An 18024-nucleotide genomic window follows, 5' to 3' on the forward strand; every position below is an offset into this window, starting at 1 on the left:
CATGCATTTCATACAGCAGAAGAGAGATAGCTCATATACCTCACCCCCTCTATACCAGAACTGAGACCCCAGACACCTGCGATCACTACAGACAACAGCCTTTCCCTCTAATGCAGTGTGAAGGTAGTTCCTATCTTGCAATGCAACTTTCTACTGCCATTCTACAACAGCTTCCATTCCTCAGCCTGCATCTCACTAATTTTTCCTGCAGCAGCTCAGATCTGCTGTACACAGTGCTCTTCTTATCTCAGAACCTCACAGAAATCTCTTGTCCTCATGGATCTGTTGGTCAGAGGTCCAATTCCATGGGGAATGACTCTTAGCAACTAATCCATCTGCTCAGACATTGCAAGCCTGGCTATATTCAGAGAGAGATTTTTGAGCTTACTCATTCAAAAATACATAGGCTTTGTCCTTAAGAGGCAGAAATGGGTAGTGGGAAATCACATATTTGCATACAAATCAGGTTACTGACTTTCTGCTTTATTTAGAAAAATAAATGGAAAAGTTCATGTGACATCAAGGAACCAATCTGTTTCTAGTGTCAGGAGAGGCTGACAGTGGATCCCAGCATAGCACCAAAAGCAAAGAGAAGAAGTCAGGCACCATGAGAGAAACAGATCTGTCAGTCTCTCTGGGAACTACAAGCTATATCTGTGATATTGCCATTTTGCTGTATTGCCCTTTGCTCTATCAGAGGTGGTATGGAAAGACACCGGGTATTGCAATAGTAGAGCAAATCTAAGAAATGAGAAAAGAGCAAATCAGAAGGGAAGAGAGATGTGGAGAGAGGACAGACAGCATATATGTACATAGCATGGAGATGGGAATCCATGACTGACTTGGCCCCTTAATCCTATTATCCCAGGAATTCCTGATCAGTGAGGCTCAGTGAACTCTTCATACACCAAGAACAGATGGCTCTAGGCACAGTCATCCTGTTGGCTTAGAAAGAATCAGAGTTCCTCATTGACGGCCTTCTTCTCTTGTTCCTCTTCTTTCTAAAACATATCAAAGGCATGAAATCAGTTTTGACATGGTTCAGTTTCTCAGCATAGTGATAAAAGGAAACAAGCCAACGTAAGTGCTTCCCTCTGTTCTCCATGCCTTTGCCCTGCCTATCCCATTTCAATTGCATAACAGAGGGTCCTGATGCACAAAGCCTATGTGTTACATGAAGGTGACATTTGACAAAGAGAGAACGCTAACACTGAGTGTTCACGGAGATTTAATTGTTCCTCTCCCAGCCCTGACCTCCAGTAGAGTCCTGAGCACATCTGTATACTCTGCTCTGTGGCCTTCTTGATAAATTTCCTTCCTATCCCTGCCACTGTCTCCCTGATCCCCTCCTAACTGCTGACAGCCACCATGACCATTCTCATTGTCCTAATGCACCCTTCACCCTACCTCCCCAGCTGCTGCTCCCAGAAAACAGATGCTTCCACTGAGACCTCCATACAGTTGCAGAGGTCAGAGAAGTCTTTTTGCTGTAGACTAAGAAGGCAGATGTCAATGAATAAAGAGGCTCTGCAAACACATCCATATCTGCTCTGCTCTAGATCTAATGCAAGTGAAAATGAAAATGAGGAGGTGGCAGGGTTGGGGACAAAGTCAAGGAACTGAAGTCATCTCCTGAAGAGCCTTGTGAGCAACACCATCTTCGTACAAGATCCCAGCTTCCTGTAGACTGTACAGGAGTGCTCCCTTACCTTTTGTATTCTTTGTAAGAAAGTATTACAGAAGTCCTGCACACGCTCAACGGAGAATTCATCCAGAGGCAACACATCGTGCTCCTCATCTGGTGTGTAGAATATAGCCAGAGCTGGCAGCTGGGACTTCTTCAGTTTGAAGTATGCCATCACTTGTTCATTGCTTTTCAGATTAATGTCTACCAGGATAAAGAGAATCTGTGATGTAAATAAGAGATAAAATGTGAGCTAAACAGAGACTGAGAGAGAAAAGAGATCCCCAAACAACAATCATTCAAAGATTAATAGTGATATTTCTAAAATGAGTTAGTGAAAACCTACCATACTCTGTTGGAATAACACTTTCTTCTGCCAGTAACTGCTCCTTGCAGTGAATTTTTCTGTATTTTATCTAGTCCATATGTACACTACCAAACAAAAAGTCTTGTTTTCTCTTCTTTAAAAATATATTCATAGTATGGCAGGAAGGCAGTCTCCTGTTCTCTTAATAGATGAAGAAAAAAAATGTCTTTCATCTCAAAGGCACATGTAGAAGAAGCTGATGCCTCTTTTTGCATGTTTTCAGGATAATATGCTCACATCCATGCAAGACCCAGAGTGGCATGTTAAAAAGGTATTTTGGTGTGTGGAAAATCAAACTCAATTGCAGGAATGTGGGAGTGAAGTACAGGGCAGCATAAGCCAGCAAGGATAAGAATATGACAGTACCAAACACAAAGGGTGTATTTATGTCAGCTGCAGTGACTAGAAATGAAGGTGCAATCATTTGGGAAACAGGAATTGTTGGCATGACACCACTGTACGTAGAGCCAATCTCAGTGGAGACTTGTCAGACCTGGGGAGAGAAGCCCCTCAATGAGTAAGCCAGGGTGAGAACAGCCTGTATTTTTCTGGGCTCCTGAATACTCTTGGAGAGCAAGACCAAGACAACGATTAGGATACTGCCAGGCCAATTCAATAGTAATGATTTATCAGAATTGTTGACCTACCCCATGATTTATTTAAGAGTAAATTTCAACTGAAGTCTTAAAGGGTACACTAGGAATTTGTAAAAATTTAAAATTTTGGAATCTTAAAGATTTTTCTGTAAAATGTTCAGCTACCTCAAAAATGTTTGTTAAATTATCTCTTAATAGTAAATACAAACATTATGTATAAATTTCATAAAATAAATACAGCAATTAAACAATTTAATCAATGATCTGATTAAATAGAATCCTTCGGCAGGTGACATCCAAGCCAAAGAAACAAACATCCAGCTAATATGCATCACTTGATCTTCCCTTTAAACCTTGCAGTCTACTGGACCTAGCATATACAACGTACCTATGGACATGGGTATGACTAATTTATACAAGAAAAAAGAGGAGTTTAAGAAAGAACATTAACGCAATGTGAATATGATATGCCCAGTTCCCAGGCTGTGACTCATGTTTTCCTTTCTTTTCAATCAAAAACACTCAAATTAGTTCAAAACTTTTTCTTCTCTAAAAATAAATTTGGTAAATCTACAATCCTTTATTAAATGTGTTCTGAAAAACAAAAGCAAAACAGCAAAGAAAACAACCAGATATATCTGAAAACTTTCCTAGGCAACAGCCAATAGGAAGAGGGGATATTTAGGCTGGTATAAGGTTTAACTGCAGTTAATCAGTGTGATAAAGAAACGAGAACAATAGTTTCACTGGATATGACAGACATCTACCACTTGCAATTTCTCTGCCAAAAGTCAACTGTGCCCTAAGGGCAACAAGCTAATGAGCAGACAGGTTGTGGGGAACTTCTCCCAGAGTGCTAAATTCATCCTTTTGTAGGATAAAACACCAGGCTAGAGAAGCATCACAAATCCAAGGGTCACAGATCTTAGTATCCAATCTAAGAATTGAATTCCAAGCTTTCAGCTGGGGCAGAAAGAATTTGAACAAGCCTTCTGCTGTAGGGCTCTCTTTCCAACATGCATAACTGAAAACAGAGGTTACTGTTGGAGGGAAGCACTTTCAGAGGGATGGTACAGGGGATGGTATCATATTTTTCATCATTTCAATCACCAACTTTTGGTTTTCTCTATGAAAGATTCACTAGACAACAACATTTTGTTAATCAAATGTTAAACACAAATTTAATCAAAAAAAGCTTTTAGAATACCTAGTTTGTTAAATGCTATTTTTTTCTATGCAAAAGTTCCTTCAGCTTTAAAACAAATGAGTAGCATTTTAAAATGGTAATGTAAACGTTAGTCAACATTCTTCCCTTTATCAAGTTTCCAGCCTTTGTTAAAAATACCCAAACTAAGAAGCTATCTATGAACACAAAGAACAGAGTAAGAATAAAAGGATAAAAAGTTTGAGCATTAGAACCCCAAACTTTTTTTTTCTTCCTTGCAGAAGAAAACAATTAAAACACATGAACAGTAGGCCCCTCAGCTAGGACAGATAACATCATTCACAGTTCTTGACTTGGATCCCTCTAATGACTCACATTTGGCTCACACATTTGCAGAATGACAAAGTACAGCAAAAGTTCCTTCCCCTTTTGTGAATGATATTCCAGAAATAAGGGAGAGCCAACAGTTTTATCTGCCCAGTGTCAGTCGAAAGAAGACACCTTAATGCCAATCACATGTGTTTAAGAATGATATATTCTTTTAAGTGCAATTACGTGGCATGACTCCTCCTTCAGGATTCATGAATCTGTGCATCCTGCACTGGATGCACTCCAGGCTTCCTGCCAAGGCTGGTGCTGCCTTGAAGTCACAACTGTGAGGCAGCCTGTAGGGTGCCCTTGTACTGAGGCCACAAGCACTGGAAGACAGGTCACCTCAGCAGCAAGAAACCAAGCAGATTTCTGAATGGGGACATGTCCATGATAGATTCCACCTGGTGGAACTGGCATTTTCTCATACAAAATTTATTTTGTTTTATGATTCCCAGCTAACTCTAATCATAAAGAATAAATGCAGTAACCATGGACAATTGTATTGACCCTCAGACAAAATTCACTTTGCCTAAGTCCTGATAGCCAAATCTTGGTCTGGTCTCAGGCAGTGATCTAGGGCAACCCCTACAATAAATGGTGACAGGCAATTTATTTCACATATTTTAGAAGGGAAGAAAGGATGCTTATCCTCCTCCACCAGTGCTGAATACAGTCTAAAGTCTTTGCTCAAACTCTTTACCAAAACTATAGCTCACCAAAACAAATTCCCCTTATGATGCCAACTCTCATATCACTGCTAGAAATTATGTAGTTTCATCCAAAATAGAAAACTTGTTTTCTATTTCAAACTATCCTCTACAATAGTTATTTTTTTACTCCTGAAGCAATTTTCTATGAAATTGTTTTATCTTGTACCAATCTTCTTGTCTGTGTTCAGAGACCTGCTACTAGAGACAGTGAAGGTTCTAGTGTACGTATGAGGAACTCTCAAAACAAATTCTTCCCTCCAGACATGATATTCTAAGAACACAGAACACAATGCAGTATTATCTGTGCACTGTCATCTGCAGTACACTCTTTCAAAGATTTTTTTACACTGGTGCTGTCTTGGTGTCTTGACAACTTGCTTCCTAGCCCAGTGCTTTTAGAACATGAAGTTCCTGGTAAATACTAAGATATGGAATGATGTTATTTTCCAAGGAACTCAATGTAATTGAAAATAGTACTTCAATGGTAGAAACCAATTTCATGTTTCTTAGTTTTCTCTCTACAGAAGACCAACAGGAAGGATGGTCAAGCTTCATATACAGTGTTTGATACTGAGCTTTATGGAGCTGTGACCTTCATTTTTAGGAGACTGTATAAGCCAAAAAAAATTCTGAAACTTGAGTAATTTCTTGAGTAGCTTACATAGAACACCAAAACAAAAAGAAAACATGTCATGAATTAAACAAAAAAGCTATTAAAACAGCTTTACTTCAAATATCTGCCAAGTGACAGACATTCCATATTTATGAATTTCCCTGTTTATGGCTAAAAGGAGGCATCTCTAAAGATAATCTGTCTCAGTTCTGGAGCAATCAAAGTCTGGCAAGAAAAATAAGAAGTGTGTGAATGACAGTGTCCAAGAGAAAGGACACCATCCTTTCCTTCTCATAAAAGACCTCCTGAAGGATTCTCAGCAGTTTCTCAGAACTCGTTTCTAAATGGGTCTACATATAAGTTAAAAGGGACTTTGAGAACATGACTACCCACATCTTTCTGACATTATAAGCCATGTTATATCAGTTGCAGCAGAAGCTGCTTTTGTTATTCCCAGCATCATCTTACTGAAAAACTTCTGCAAACACCTGTGAGGTACACCATCTGTAATTATCATGTTATACTCTAATATTGTGGAAAGAAAACTGAAGATGCTCATGTTAGTTTGGCTCACTAGCTAACCCTGACATTTCCTTTCCGGTAGAAAGCTTGGATTCTTGGCAGTATTTTTGCAAATGACCACATATTTGATCGCTGTGGGATCCTTCCAAGGACACTGGTGGGTTCACTCTTGCAGCTGCAGTGCTGAGTTCTGTCTGTTCACTGTTACCCACCCACAATTGTTTCTCAAGATCTGCTAGAGAAGCACCATGTTTATTGTGATTCTTGTCAGCTTTTGGTAACTTCGCATCATCTAACATTTGCATTTTCCTCTCCAGCATTTTACAGCCCTCAGGCTCCACTATCAAATCTAGAAGAGTCCTCCAGATGAAAACTTGAGATTTGTCCCAGGCAAAAATGAAAAGATCACAAACCAAAGATGAAGGGACCATAGCCCAGGAACCGGTAGGCAAATCACCTCTTTATGATCTTTTTTTTCATTCTCTCGGGTCAGCCACTCACCAGCACTTTCTCTTCATCTCCCTGTGAGTTCAAGCAACAGGTTGTCCTCTTCCTACATCTGGTGATGACAACAACAAGGACTTCTCTTCCCTTAGACCCCGGCAGAGATGTGTGCAAGGATGGGTACCCCCAATCCTTCCTGAGAACCCTCTGAAGCCTGTGTCAGTGTTCTGCACTGTCACTGAGGAGAAGGCGTAACACAAATCCAGTCTCCCCTCTCTCTTCTGGCACTCTGCACGCACTGTGAAACACTGCTGGGTGCAGTGGTACACCCTTAGAGTGGGCCTGAACACCTCTCCACTGCACAGCAATGCTTGCTCAAACCACTGACAGAGCTAACTCCGCAGCACAAACAAACCTTTCAGCACCAGCCTACAGGCTGTGAATTTTTCACTTGTAATTCTGAATAAACTTCAATTCAAGAATCTTACATTTATTAACAGGTCAATTTGCAAGCCACAAAAAAAGCAAATGGAGACAACCCTAAGTGGGCATATTGCTCCGCTTACTCCTTAGGATCCAGATCTAAGACCCAGGTGACCTGAACAGAGGTAACCTTACTCTTTCTTACTGCTTTGTAAGAAGGCAGTCCAAATCACAAATTATTTTGCAGAATGACCCTCCTTTGGGAAAAAAGAACATATTAGATTCCCAGTCCCTTCATCTAGGTGTCTTGCAGTACCCTTGCAGTAATGTTCAGATAATTAGTCAAATGCCCACATCTTTAATCCCTATATTTTATTCTGGGAAACTTCCTCTGGACTGATTCAGTGGGAAACCTGACTGCACAAATGTAAAAAAAAAAAAATAAAAAAAAATTAAGATTTGGATTGTTGGTAATTCATAAATTATTTGGACTTCAGTACAACTTTTCATCCAATGCTTCATGAGAGATTTCTAGGAAAATTATTCCCACTCACTCAGATCTAGGCATCATATTAGGGGAAAACTGGCTGCAGCTGCATCAGCAAGGGACGGTGATGCTCAAGAATATTGTCTTAGAAAAGTTAGCTGTTTGGGGGAGACCTGGATCTGGCTGTGCTGTTTATGGGCAAGGATAATGGTGTCATTGTAACACTTATCTCACATGTGACAGCTGGAATTTTTCAGATAAACGAGTCTTTTTTTATCAGCATGTATTTGTTAAAGCAAAACACTTTTCAAAAGACCTTTTGACTTTCATGAATGGTTTCTGCCTGCTCTCTTGACAGCGGGTGGTAGAGATGGCAAGGTCAAAAGAAGTCTTGCCATAAAAAAAATCTCAAGTCTTCTGAGAGTGCATGGTTCTGAGGTGCCCCCCCCCCCCCATTTGGAGATGAAGATATACTTGATTTTTAATCTGCTCCTCCAGTACTGCAAACAGATGCATGCAGACATTCTTGTTCTCAAACCCAAACTCTTCAGCTCCACATTTCTCCCAGGACGGTCACTTTCACTGCCACTCAGTTCAGCCTTCCCCACTGCTGTGATCCTCTACCTCTTCCCATTTGCTATTCTCCCCCAAGTTAAATGCCTGCCTGTTGTTCCCAATCCTCCTTTCTCTGTCCCCTGACCCAAATTCCCCTGTAAATCAGATGCTGGCAAGGAATCAGCCATGGAAAGATAAACTGCCTGGGGAACTCTGCCCACACAGAGGTGGGAACCAGGGGAAATTTCTCTGAAAGACCCCATCAATCCCACGACCTTGCTGTGGTAAATCCGACAAAACCCACCCATGATTCCAACCAGAGGGCTAAGGGTTAAGAAGTTCTGCGACATTAATTGCTGTCTGGTCACTTATATAATGCTCCTTGGCATCTCTCAGGCTGTATATGCAAGATCACCTCTCACACCAGTGGAATGTGACCACTGCCGGGCTGAAGTGCAGCAGCTGTTCGTCATCTCCCAGGGCATGGAAACAAAACTGGACCAGAAGCAAGGAAGCACGCACTGTCCCACTGAGAGAGTGGGGGAGCAGAATACAAAGGATATTTTTCCCACATGGAGGCAAAACTGACAAAAGATGAACAGATCCAACCTCTCCACTTAATGATCCAGCTAATTGTCTTTTCATCCCACTTGGCCATTGCTCCCCTAATGCACAGAACAGGAGACAATGTGGAAGAAACCACTGTCCTCCTATTCTTCTCTGTCATGGCTCCCCTTCCTCTCTGTTTGGACTTACCTTCTTCTCAAAGAGCTCTGCTGCCACACGATATCTGTGCATTCGCTCAGGGTGCTCTGGGGACTTTTTGTCTGTGATCAGGAGGAGATGAATCTCGAGAGAACTGTGCAGCACACCTACGGCTGTCTGCCAAAAACATGGCCACCACAGACAGAGAGAGAAAAACACACAGACAAGGAGATTGAGAACATTCAGTGCGCATTGGATGCACTGCCAGAGGGACATCAATCCTCACGCCTCAGTTGAAGTCTCTTTGCAAATCAGCCCAACAAGCAGGACAACCTCCTTTACAGCAGGAGGGATCCAGTCTGGGTTTTTGTGGAAGCACTTAACCTCTTGGTTTTGCTTATTCCTGAGCCAAGAGTCTGAAAACTACGAGTGTTCCTCACTGGCCTCAGGCCAGTCAGTGACTAGGCAGGGGGACTGCCTGGATACAGCAAGCTGTCATCTAGAGGGACAAGAAGGAATCGGAAAGGTAAGGTCACCAAACACGGTGCCCTGAATCACTGGGGCCCAGCACCTGACTGAAATGGGAACAAGCAGGCTGGAATGATTTGGGGTGCTAGGGTTGGTGTGTCCCCTTGATCCCTTTGTGCAACATGTTGTGCTGTGCGTTAAACAAGGATGAGTCCAAAGCCTCATTTCAGCAACCCCAGGGGCTGGGCAGCATGGAGTGCTTTGGGTTAGAATTGCCTCTGCAGCCCTGCCGGGGGAAGGACCTGCATCTGGCAGTGCCCTGGGCAGGGACAGCACACAATGGCCCTCTGTGAGGAGGCAGGGCTGGCACTGCCCAGGAAGCCTTTGCACCATCTCCAGGCACTCAGTCGCTCCTCATCCCCCTTCCCCTGCAGCCTCTCCCTCAAACCAAACAGAACAGGGCCAGGCTGCTGCTGGCCTGCTGCCTCACCCATGCCACAGAAACCATGCTGGTGCAGGCAGTAGAGATCCCCGCCAGCACTTCCCTGGAGGAGCAGAAAGTTTCCACACGCTCCAGGAGTAACAGGGACGGGGTCAGGGAGTGCATGTCTGCAAGGGCTGTGCACCACAAAGCATCCAATTTCTGGTGACCAGGACTTTCCCTTAGCCTGATGTTGATTGTACATTTTGTATCACTTCATTTCTCTGTGCTGTGCAGATGGGGCAGGGGAGAGTAGAGGGGAAGCAAACCAGGGTTAAAGAGCGTTAGAAGACCTCATGGAAGAGGACAGGGCTGAAGGTGAGGGTGAAACCAGGCAGCACCAAGAGCCACAAGGACAACGGGGGCATGGCTGGAGCAGTAGCTCCTCTGGCAGCTCCTCACAAAGGTGCATCTGTCCACACAACCTTTTGCAAGCAATTTGCATAGCTCATCATCATGGCTGGATCACATTGCACTCTCCTGGGAGGTACACAGGGTAAGCACTGCCTAAAAATGACTGAAGTACGTGGGCGAAACAGTAAGGGCCCCAGGACAGGGAGAGAAACTCTTGGCAGCACTCAGTTTGATCCCTGTGATCCAAGCCCGTGCTGACCTGCAGCATACTTGGATGTAAACAGCATATGCACTGGGAATAAATATTTATGAAAAAAACAAGCTATGCTAGCTGACCTGGAAGGGCCTCAAGCCTTGGACGGCAGGAGGCACTGTTAATTGCAGCACCTTGCTAGGGATCCACAGTGTCAGGGGAAAAAATGAAACAGGATGTGTGTTGCAAGCCAGTCTGAAGGGAACGGCTGAACAGCTCAGGGGCTCTGGGTCAAAGAAACAGTCCGGGCGCTAAATGGGACGCCATGGAGCAAGAGCCCCAAGTATCATCAGAAACGCATGAAGAAAGAGCCAAGATCTGATGAATTGCAAAAAGACCACAGTGGAGGCTACAAGCCTGGCCATTTATGAGGATAACAAGAACATCCCCACTGTCGTTACTTGGGTGATCTCGAAGAGCTGTAAGGACAGCGGGGCAGAGTACAGCTTTTTTGTCCTAGGAAATGTTCCATCATTTTGAAATGTTTTTCATATCCTTTATGTAGATGAAGTAAACAAAAAAAAAATCTGCTTTTTTTTTTTTTTCTTTCAAAGAAAGAAGAACAGAACTTCTGCAGTATTTCACTCTGGAAAGAAAATGTTGCATTTCCAAAACAAAATGCTCTCTCTCCTGGCAGGCTGAACCTGAACCGGGAAATGTGCCAGCCCTCTTAGCTGATGTTTGGCATCCATTTGAAAAGGTACAGCTTTGAAACAGGTCAGGCCATTCTCCTTTGATTAAATTGAGCATGGTCAGCATTGCTGTAGCCACTCACAGGTCTGCAAAAGACCCTGTCAGCAATGACAGTCTCAGCCTTGCAGCCAGCTGGGCTTCACAGCAACCAGCCCAGTGAACTGCTAGCGCTTCAGAGGAGCCAAACTCCTCAGTCACCCTCTCTACAGGGAAGGAGCACTGGGACCTTCTGATTGTCAGTCAGGTGGGTGAGTTAATGAAGATGGCCAGCATGGAAGCATCCCATGTCTGATTTTTTTTTTTTTTGGTTGAACTGACAAATTATGGGGTGAGGGATGGTGGGGATGGGAAAAAATTTTGCTTGGGAAGTTTCCAACCAGCTTTTGAATATGCTTTCAAATAGCCAGGTTTATGTAGAGCCCTTTTTGTTGGGTGATGAAGGAAAGCCTGCCTCCTAGAAGCAGGTCATTTGGGTTCCCATGTTTCTTGAGGCTTCCCAGCCACAGAGATGGGCAGGGCCTGCAGGCGTGGTACGACGTGGTAAATGCCCAAGGGAGGAAGCAACAGGAGCAGTAAGAAATGCAGCTCTTTGCCCACCAATGCCCCAGATTTATTGGAAGGCCAGAGGAACTGCCTGGTTTCCCCTCCCCACCCCACCTGAATGCCCCAGTGCTGCACCTGCTCCCACTCACTCTATGCAGTAGCAGCAAAGAGTTGTGTGTCTTCCCCAACCCCAACCCTTGCATCCATCCACGTGCATGAACACTTGGGCCAGAGGAGGCCCATGAGGAGGAGGCTGAGTGCTGGGGTGAAGGCTGTGAGGAGTTGGTAATTACCACAGGGTTGTACTCCGTCACCAGGCGGAGCTCGTTCATCCGAATGAAACGACTCATCTTCTCAGCATTGATGTCTTCACTGTCCACATCCAAATCTCTCCGGTCATTGTCTGCCTGAAGATATGCAAAGACACCTCCAGTCACAGCTGTCCTCTCCTCTCAGTACCTCCTCCAGAGTTGCTGATGGCTCTCAACCACAGAGACACCCACCCCTGGGACAACACCCTCCCCTTCTTTCCAGGACATAATCCCCATTTCTTGAGGTCCAGAACTATTAGACCTACAGAGGTCTGCCACCACTTTGAGATAAGGATCTTCCACCCTCCCTCAGTCTCCCAAGGACAAGGCAAACTCATGGCATAACAGAAATCCCTGAGGACCAGACATCCCTACCATTATCTGCTCCTACTGCACTGGAGACAGGGAGGATTAGCTGATAAACTCTTCTAGGAGTTGTGGGGAGAGATCATTAATATAGCCTAACTCCTTACGTAGATTTTGGCTTTACATCCCTCTTTAAAATCTTCATCTGCTTATTCTATTTCTTCTACAAGTAATAAACATTGGCACGGGACTATATGGATTTCCTGGAAACATTGTGCAAGCAGGAAATCTCTCCAATAAAAAGAGGATTTTTTTCCAGTACAGCAGAAGAAAAAAAAATCAAGCACAGCACATTTTAGCTTTAAAGGACTATCCATCCTGCCACACATCTCCCCACACTCACAGCCTCCAACCCCCAAGATATAATTTTATTGAGGTTTGCTTGACTTGGTAAACAGAAAAAGCAGGCAAACATCAAATAATGGTTAAACCACCAAATGGGGCACAGTTGCTGTACAGTACCACTGCAGGAGGTGATTGAGTTGGGTCATGGGGGTGGTAAGCTGTGACAAGCAATGGGATCAAAGTTTGAGATTTTAAGATTTTTCACACACGTGTTGAACGAGGTTCTTGGGGCTGAGAAAATGTCCACATGCACACCCTGGATTTTATTCTCTGCATGTGTACAACCTCTGAAAGCACTTGTGTTAGTTTTTCCAGTGGTGTGCAGACATCTGAAGCCCTTTTTGCTGTTCTGTGGTCATTCGCAAGGTCTTTGATCTGTTAGGGGACCACTGCGCCTTTTCTGGAAAACCAAGCTGGTGCTTTTCAGACTGTGCTGCCTGATTCCTCTCACAGATTTGCTCCAGCATAAAATGAAAGGGCAGCTGTACTGAGTAAATGGGATCAGGCCAGTGCAACACCTGGGCGGGCGAGATCAGAGGAGCCTTGGGAACCAACCGAAAGCACCCTGGACTCCACAGAAAACTTTCTCTTGACTTTTGTGGGCTTCTGTAAACTCATGGTTTTCATGTTGGGATAATAATATCCTTCATCTGCTCTCAACATTTAGGATTCCAAGAAAAAAAAAAAAGGGTGAAAAATATCCTGCCTCTAATAGTTGAAACTCTGGCCAAAATGTCTTTATCACTCTATATAATTAGCTTAGTAGCATCTGTTAATTAGGTCCTTTTTAGGTCTATCAGGCCAGATCCTTCAACAGAATAAATCAGTTTTGCTCCACTATATGCAAAGGAGTCTCAGCAGCTCTTCCTGCTACTGTAATTATAAACTTCTCAGCCTTATATGTGCTTCATACTATGCAAAAGGAAAGAATGAGTTTATGCCTCTGATTCACTGCTATCCTGGTCACCCATCTTTGTACTCTTCAAATGAGTATTTCATTCCAAGTTCCTGTCTCAGTTCTTTTTTCTTTTCTTTTTTAGCTCTGACCCCTTACTCCTACACAGTCTCCAGCACAGAATAAAAGAAAAAATAATGTCTGAATAACTTAATTTTAGGGAAAAACAAAAATTAGGTAAGAGAATTGTCAACCCCATTTGAATCTCACTAGTGTGTTTGTTTCTTGCTTTTTTTTTTCCTATTAAACAAGAGTTCAGCTGCAAAAACTGGACTGTGAACAATGAAGTTTCAATATAATACAAATTCCCACAATCCAAACATTTCAAATACACTTCAGATATCAAATACTCTCCCAATGCAGTCATCCTACTATCTGCCACAGTGCAAAAACAAAGGATCTTTTCAAAGTTTTTGGAAGAAAATCACCATGCCTAAGAACCAAAATTGAGATGGGTGTTACTTCAAATTGCAACATCTGCACATGGCAAGCAAAAAGTTAAACAAAAGGACCTGCCTTCCTGTTGGTCACTCTTAGATCATTCTCCTTGCACTGTTTGGATAATACCAGTGGTAAACACGAGGCAGGAAATGATGAGAAAGAAAGGGGAACAAACTGGCTTTTGTGATGTTGTACAACCTGCATCTAGAACTTGGCCAAGCTACCACATCCAGCTCCTCTATTACACTGAGCCACTCTGTCAGCTTAGAGTTCTTGTGACACAGCACTTCACAGCCTTTTAGGACATCTTGTACCACCTAGTGTCCCTCTCCCTCTCTGACATACCTCTCTACCCAGTTTTCAAGTGCCACATGGGGCAACAGGAGGTAGCTGATATGCCTGCTTGTAGCTTTTGTTTGGATTGCTTAAGTAAGGACATGGCCCTTCCAAACATTGTCTCCTTACATTTCAGCAAGAATACCTTCAAATTCAGAGTGAAACACCAGCAGCTACAGCTGGAGTCAATAAATAAATACATAAATAAATAAATTGAATTTGCACAGCACCCATCCCTCAGAAACTGCAAAGTAACAGTATTAATGGGTCCATGCCCAAAGCATATTTAGGCAATTAAATCTTCTAAACATAGTGTAAGACCCAAGACAGATCAGGGTGTTAGGAACTTCTTTTGGTGGCAGAGCATCTATAGCTGCAGATCCCCAGCCTGGATCTGGTTTCAGTCATGATGGAAAAGTGGTGCACCCAGGGAGACAGACAGCTCTGCCTGCCTGAAGCGATACTTGGCAAGATTTGTTTTCAAGCCTGCTGTGTTGATCCACCGTAACATGGCCCTTAGAGGCTTTTCATGTGTCTCAGGAGGCTTCCCAAAACCACAGAAACCCCATCCAAGTAACACCATGCTCCAGACTAGCTGCTCAGAAACACAGCCATCATTCTTTGCAAAGCACTAAGCACGCACTTAAAACGGAGCATCTCATCAGGTGTAAGAACACTGCTTGTGTCAGGGATGCGAAAAGTAAAAGACCTCTTCAGAGCAGCAAGCTCTACAGGTAAGCTTTTGTGTGCTTGTGCAGGCTGACTATCAACGATAAGCCCTTTCTGGCTTCCCAGCTCTAGGCAGAGCTGAGCAGCTTTAATCCCTTTCTTTATCACTACCAACCAGCAATTACATTTCTTCTGTAACACGGTTGGGGGCAGTTTTTAAGTGCTTGTTGTAAAACCTCGCTCACTAAAATTAGTCAGCAGGGTAATTTCAAAAATAAAATAGAACAGAATAAGGTAAAATAAAGTAGAATAAGGAAAATAAAATAAAATAAAAATAAGATTAAAATAAATAATAAAATAAATAAATAAAATAAATAAAATAAAATAAAATAAAATAAAATAAAATAAAATAAAATAAAATAAAATAAAATAAAAGTAGTGTGGAGGAGATGGGCTGCGGCACCCTGCGGAAGAGCATGAGGGTGCTCGCCGAGACGCCGAAGTGCTCCAGGACGGCGGGGCTGCTGCTGATGCCGACGGGCACCTCGGGGATGCGGCCGGCCGCCAGGCGCAACTGGGCCGCCGCGGCCCCCTGCGGCTCCTGCGGGGCACAGAGAGAGGAGGGCGGTGAGAGCAGAGCAGGGCAGAGCGGCCCGGCCCGGCCCGGCCCCGCCGCACGCCGGCGCAAGGCCGACACCTACCGGCCGCCCGCGGGGCCCCCTCGCTCCGCCATTTCGCGGCCGGGCCCGTGCCTTCCCCCCTCCCCTCGCCACACGCTGCGATGCCCTCCTGTCCCCGCCTGGTCTTCACCGCCTTTCTCGCCCCCCTGCTGCGGTGGTGGGGAGCCCTGGAGGTCTTGGAGGGGTGATGTGGGATGGTGCGCTCACAGAGCCCAGAGGTAGCACACTTGTGCGCGTATGTGTACTATACACACGGTAAAAATACATCATTAAGATAACCTCTTGATTCTGGAGTCAGTGGGTTACACTTTTTAAACACCCTGGGTTAACGGTATCCTAGTTCCTTTGAAAAGGAACCTATCTTAAACCTACCCTTTAAACGTAGCAAATACAGCTGCATCAAAGCATAGAGCTGTGCAATTCCTCGGTAAGCTGGGGTCCGCTCCCTTCAAGTGAGAGCATTCACTGCAGCCTTAGACCATGTTAAAGCATCCCTTACTATTTCCATTCCTGGCTTTTCTTGTGAGGGATGCATTTTTGGTACTCCTACTTACTGGATTTAAATCCTCAAGACACAGTCTGTGCTTGGAAATTGTTCTGTTTTTCTTTTCGATTTGAACCATCAGCTCAGCTGTTTGCGAGCCCAGAGAGAATGGAAAACAAAATTCTTTCTTCGTTCGAAGAAAAACAGCTCTTGTGACCTGTTTTGGAAATGCGAGCTCATCGACATGGCTGCGGTGAGAGCACTAAAGCATGCTGTGGGAATAACCTCACTTTGTTTTCAGTCATTCCTGTGAAAAATGGGGTTTAATCCGGCCAAGCAGGCCCCTTTCTCGCACAGGCACACAGGGTTGCTGGAGCAGCGTGCTGTTTTTCCATCATGGCATGCAGCTCCCAGTCAGGGAGACCATGCTCATTATATGCGGAGCTTGCTGAGCCGCGTGCTGCAGTGAAATGAAAGGCTGCAGCGGGGAAGTGATTTATGGTGAAGAGAGAACATGGGCATTATTTGGATGAATATACTCTTGGGCGGAGGGCCAAGACAAGCCCTCATGGCACTCATACATCCTTATCTGCTGTTAAAAGGCAGCCCTGTTGTGCTCCACATATTGAGCACATGCCAAGCTGCTGGCTGCTGGCAGCCGGGGCTGTCCCCACACTGCAGGACAGCACAGTCATCCCTCCCTGCCCTGGCACCCACTCTGCTGCCTGGGACCAGCGTCCTGTTAACATCAGTGAATGAAATCGTGCAGCAGGAGGGAGGCAGTGGCACAGGACATTGGTGGCACGAGGCTTTGCCTGCAGGAGGTCCCAGTGCACAGCCCTGCCGCAACCCCAACCAGCTACCCAGGGGCAAGGAGACATCTGAGCAACTTTCCTTCTGCCTGTGCAGATTGCCTCGCTGGCTTGCAGGAGCTCTGAGGAGCTCTGAATGCCTGCAGGCACCCAACCCGAGGCAGGTGGTGCTCTGTGATCAGTGTTTAGCAAGGCCCCTGGGGCATAAGCCTCCAGCACTCACACACTTGTTGCAGCAGAAGCATCGGTCCTTGCTCTGCAGTGTGCTGCAAGATGCTGTTGCCATACACCAACCTCACGATCACCTCCCTGGGCAGCCTTCCAGCCGCAGGACCAGGGCAGGAGGAGGAAGGGGCTTCCAGAAAGGAGTTATTTTTGAAAGGATGAAGTCCTCTCTGCCAAAAGGCATGAGGCAGTGTATGGGCAGAAGTAGCCCAGCGCAGAGCTCAAGGAGAGAAAAAAAGGTGCAACTTGGGGACCTTACAAATGAAAAGGATCCTATTGACCTCTGCTTTGTGTTGCTTTAACTCAATAAGGTTTTTGTGTTGTTTTCTGAGGAAATGTATTCCTGCCCTTTCGAGAGCAAGAGGCACACACACATCTACTAGTCACTCTAACACCTTTGGCTGATTTCAGTTGAGTTTAGTCACTGAGTGACAGAGACCCCACGGGTATCAATTTTGGGAACGAAGCAGCCAGACAGACAGACTGTGCCAATAATCCCCCAAGAGGGAGCTGAGCTTGGGCCCAAACCCTCTTAGAAGTCAGAGGACGCGTACCAGCACTGCTCCCTGAGACCCAGCTTCCTCGGCCCCATCACGCAGGCAGTGCCTTGCGCTGTCCTCAGTGACTAAAGCCAACAGCTGATGTTCCCACTCACCCCGTGCCAGTGCACTCACTTTCTCTGCCACCCACGTTCCCCTCTTCCTTCCCCTGCAGCATTTCCCTATCTGCCGCTCCAGGGCTCCCACCAACAGCTTCACAGTCATCCTTTGCTCCTACTCCCTTTCCACGCACCCCTCCCCTAATCCCCCCCCACATCTGTCACAGCCCCAGCACCTTTCTGTGGAAGGGGCTGCCGTCTGAAGGTGTTTACACCACATCTATCCCCACTCTCCCACCAGGGCAGGATCCGGCTCCCACCTGGCAGAGGGGAGCTGCTGCCAACACACCTGGAAGAACCCAACGAC

At 45.0% G+C, this 18024-nt stretch overlaps 1 protein-coding gene across 1 annotated transcript; it reads right to left on the bottom strand.

Moving 5' to 3' along the window:
- Positions 1-471: 471 nt before the first annotated feature.
- ERP27 (endoplasmic reticulum protein 27) lies at positions 472-15450 on the bottom strand. Its single transcript, XM_040561036.1, has 5 exons — positions 15322-15450; positions 11729-11842; positions 8695-8820; positions 1710-1907; positions 472-1001 (listed from the first exon to the last, which is right to left on the bottom strand). The coding sequence occupies exons 1-5, from the start codon at positions 15334-15336 to the stop codon at positions 957-959; spliced, it is 498 nt and encodes a 165-aa protein (XP_040416970.1). The 5' UTR covers positions 15337-15450; the 3' UTR covers positions 472-956.
- Positions 15451-18024: the final 2574 nt, after the last annotated feature.

This window comes from Cygnus olor, chromosome 1 (genome assembly GCF_009769625.2).
Source record: "Cygnus olor isolate bCygOlo1 chromosome 1, bCygOlo1.pri.v2, whole genome shotgun sequence".
NCBI classification, from domain to species: domain Eukaryota; kingdom Metazoa; phylum Chordata; class Aves; order Anseriformes; family Anatidae; genus Cygnus; species Cygnus olor.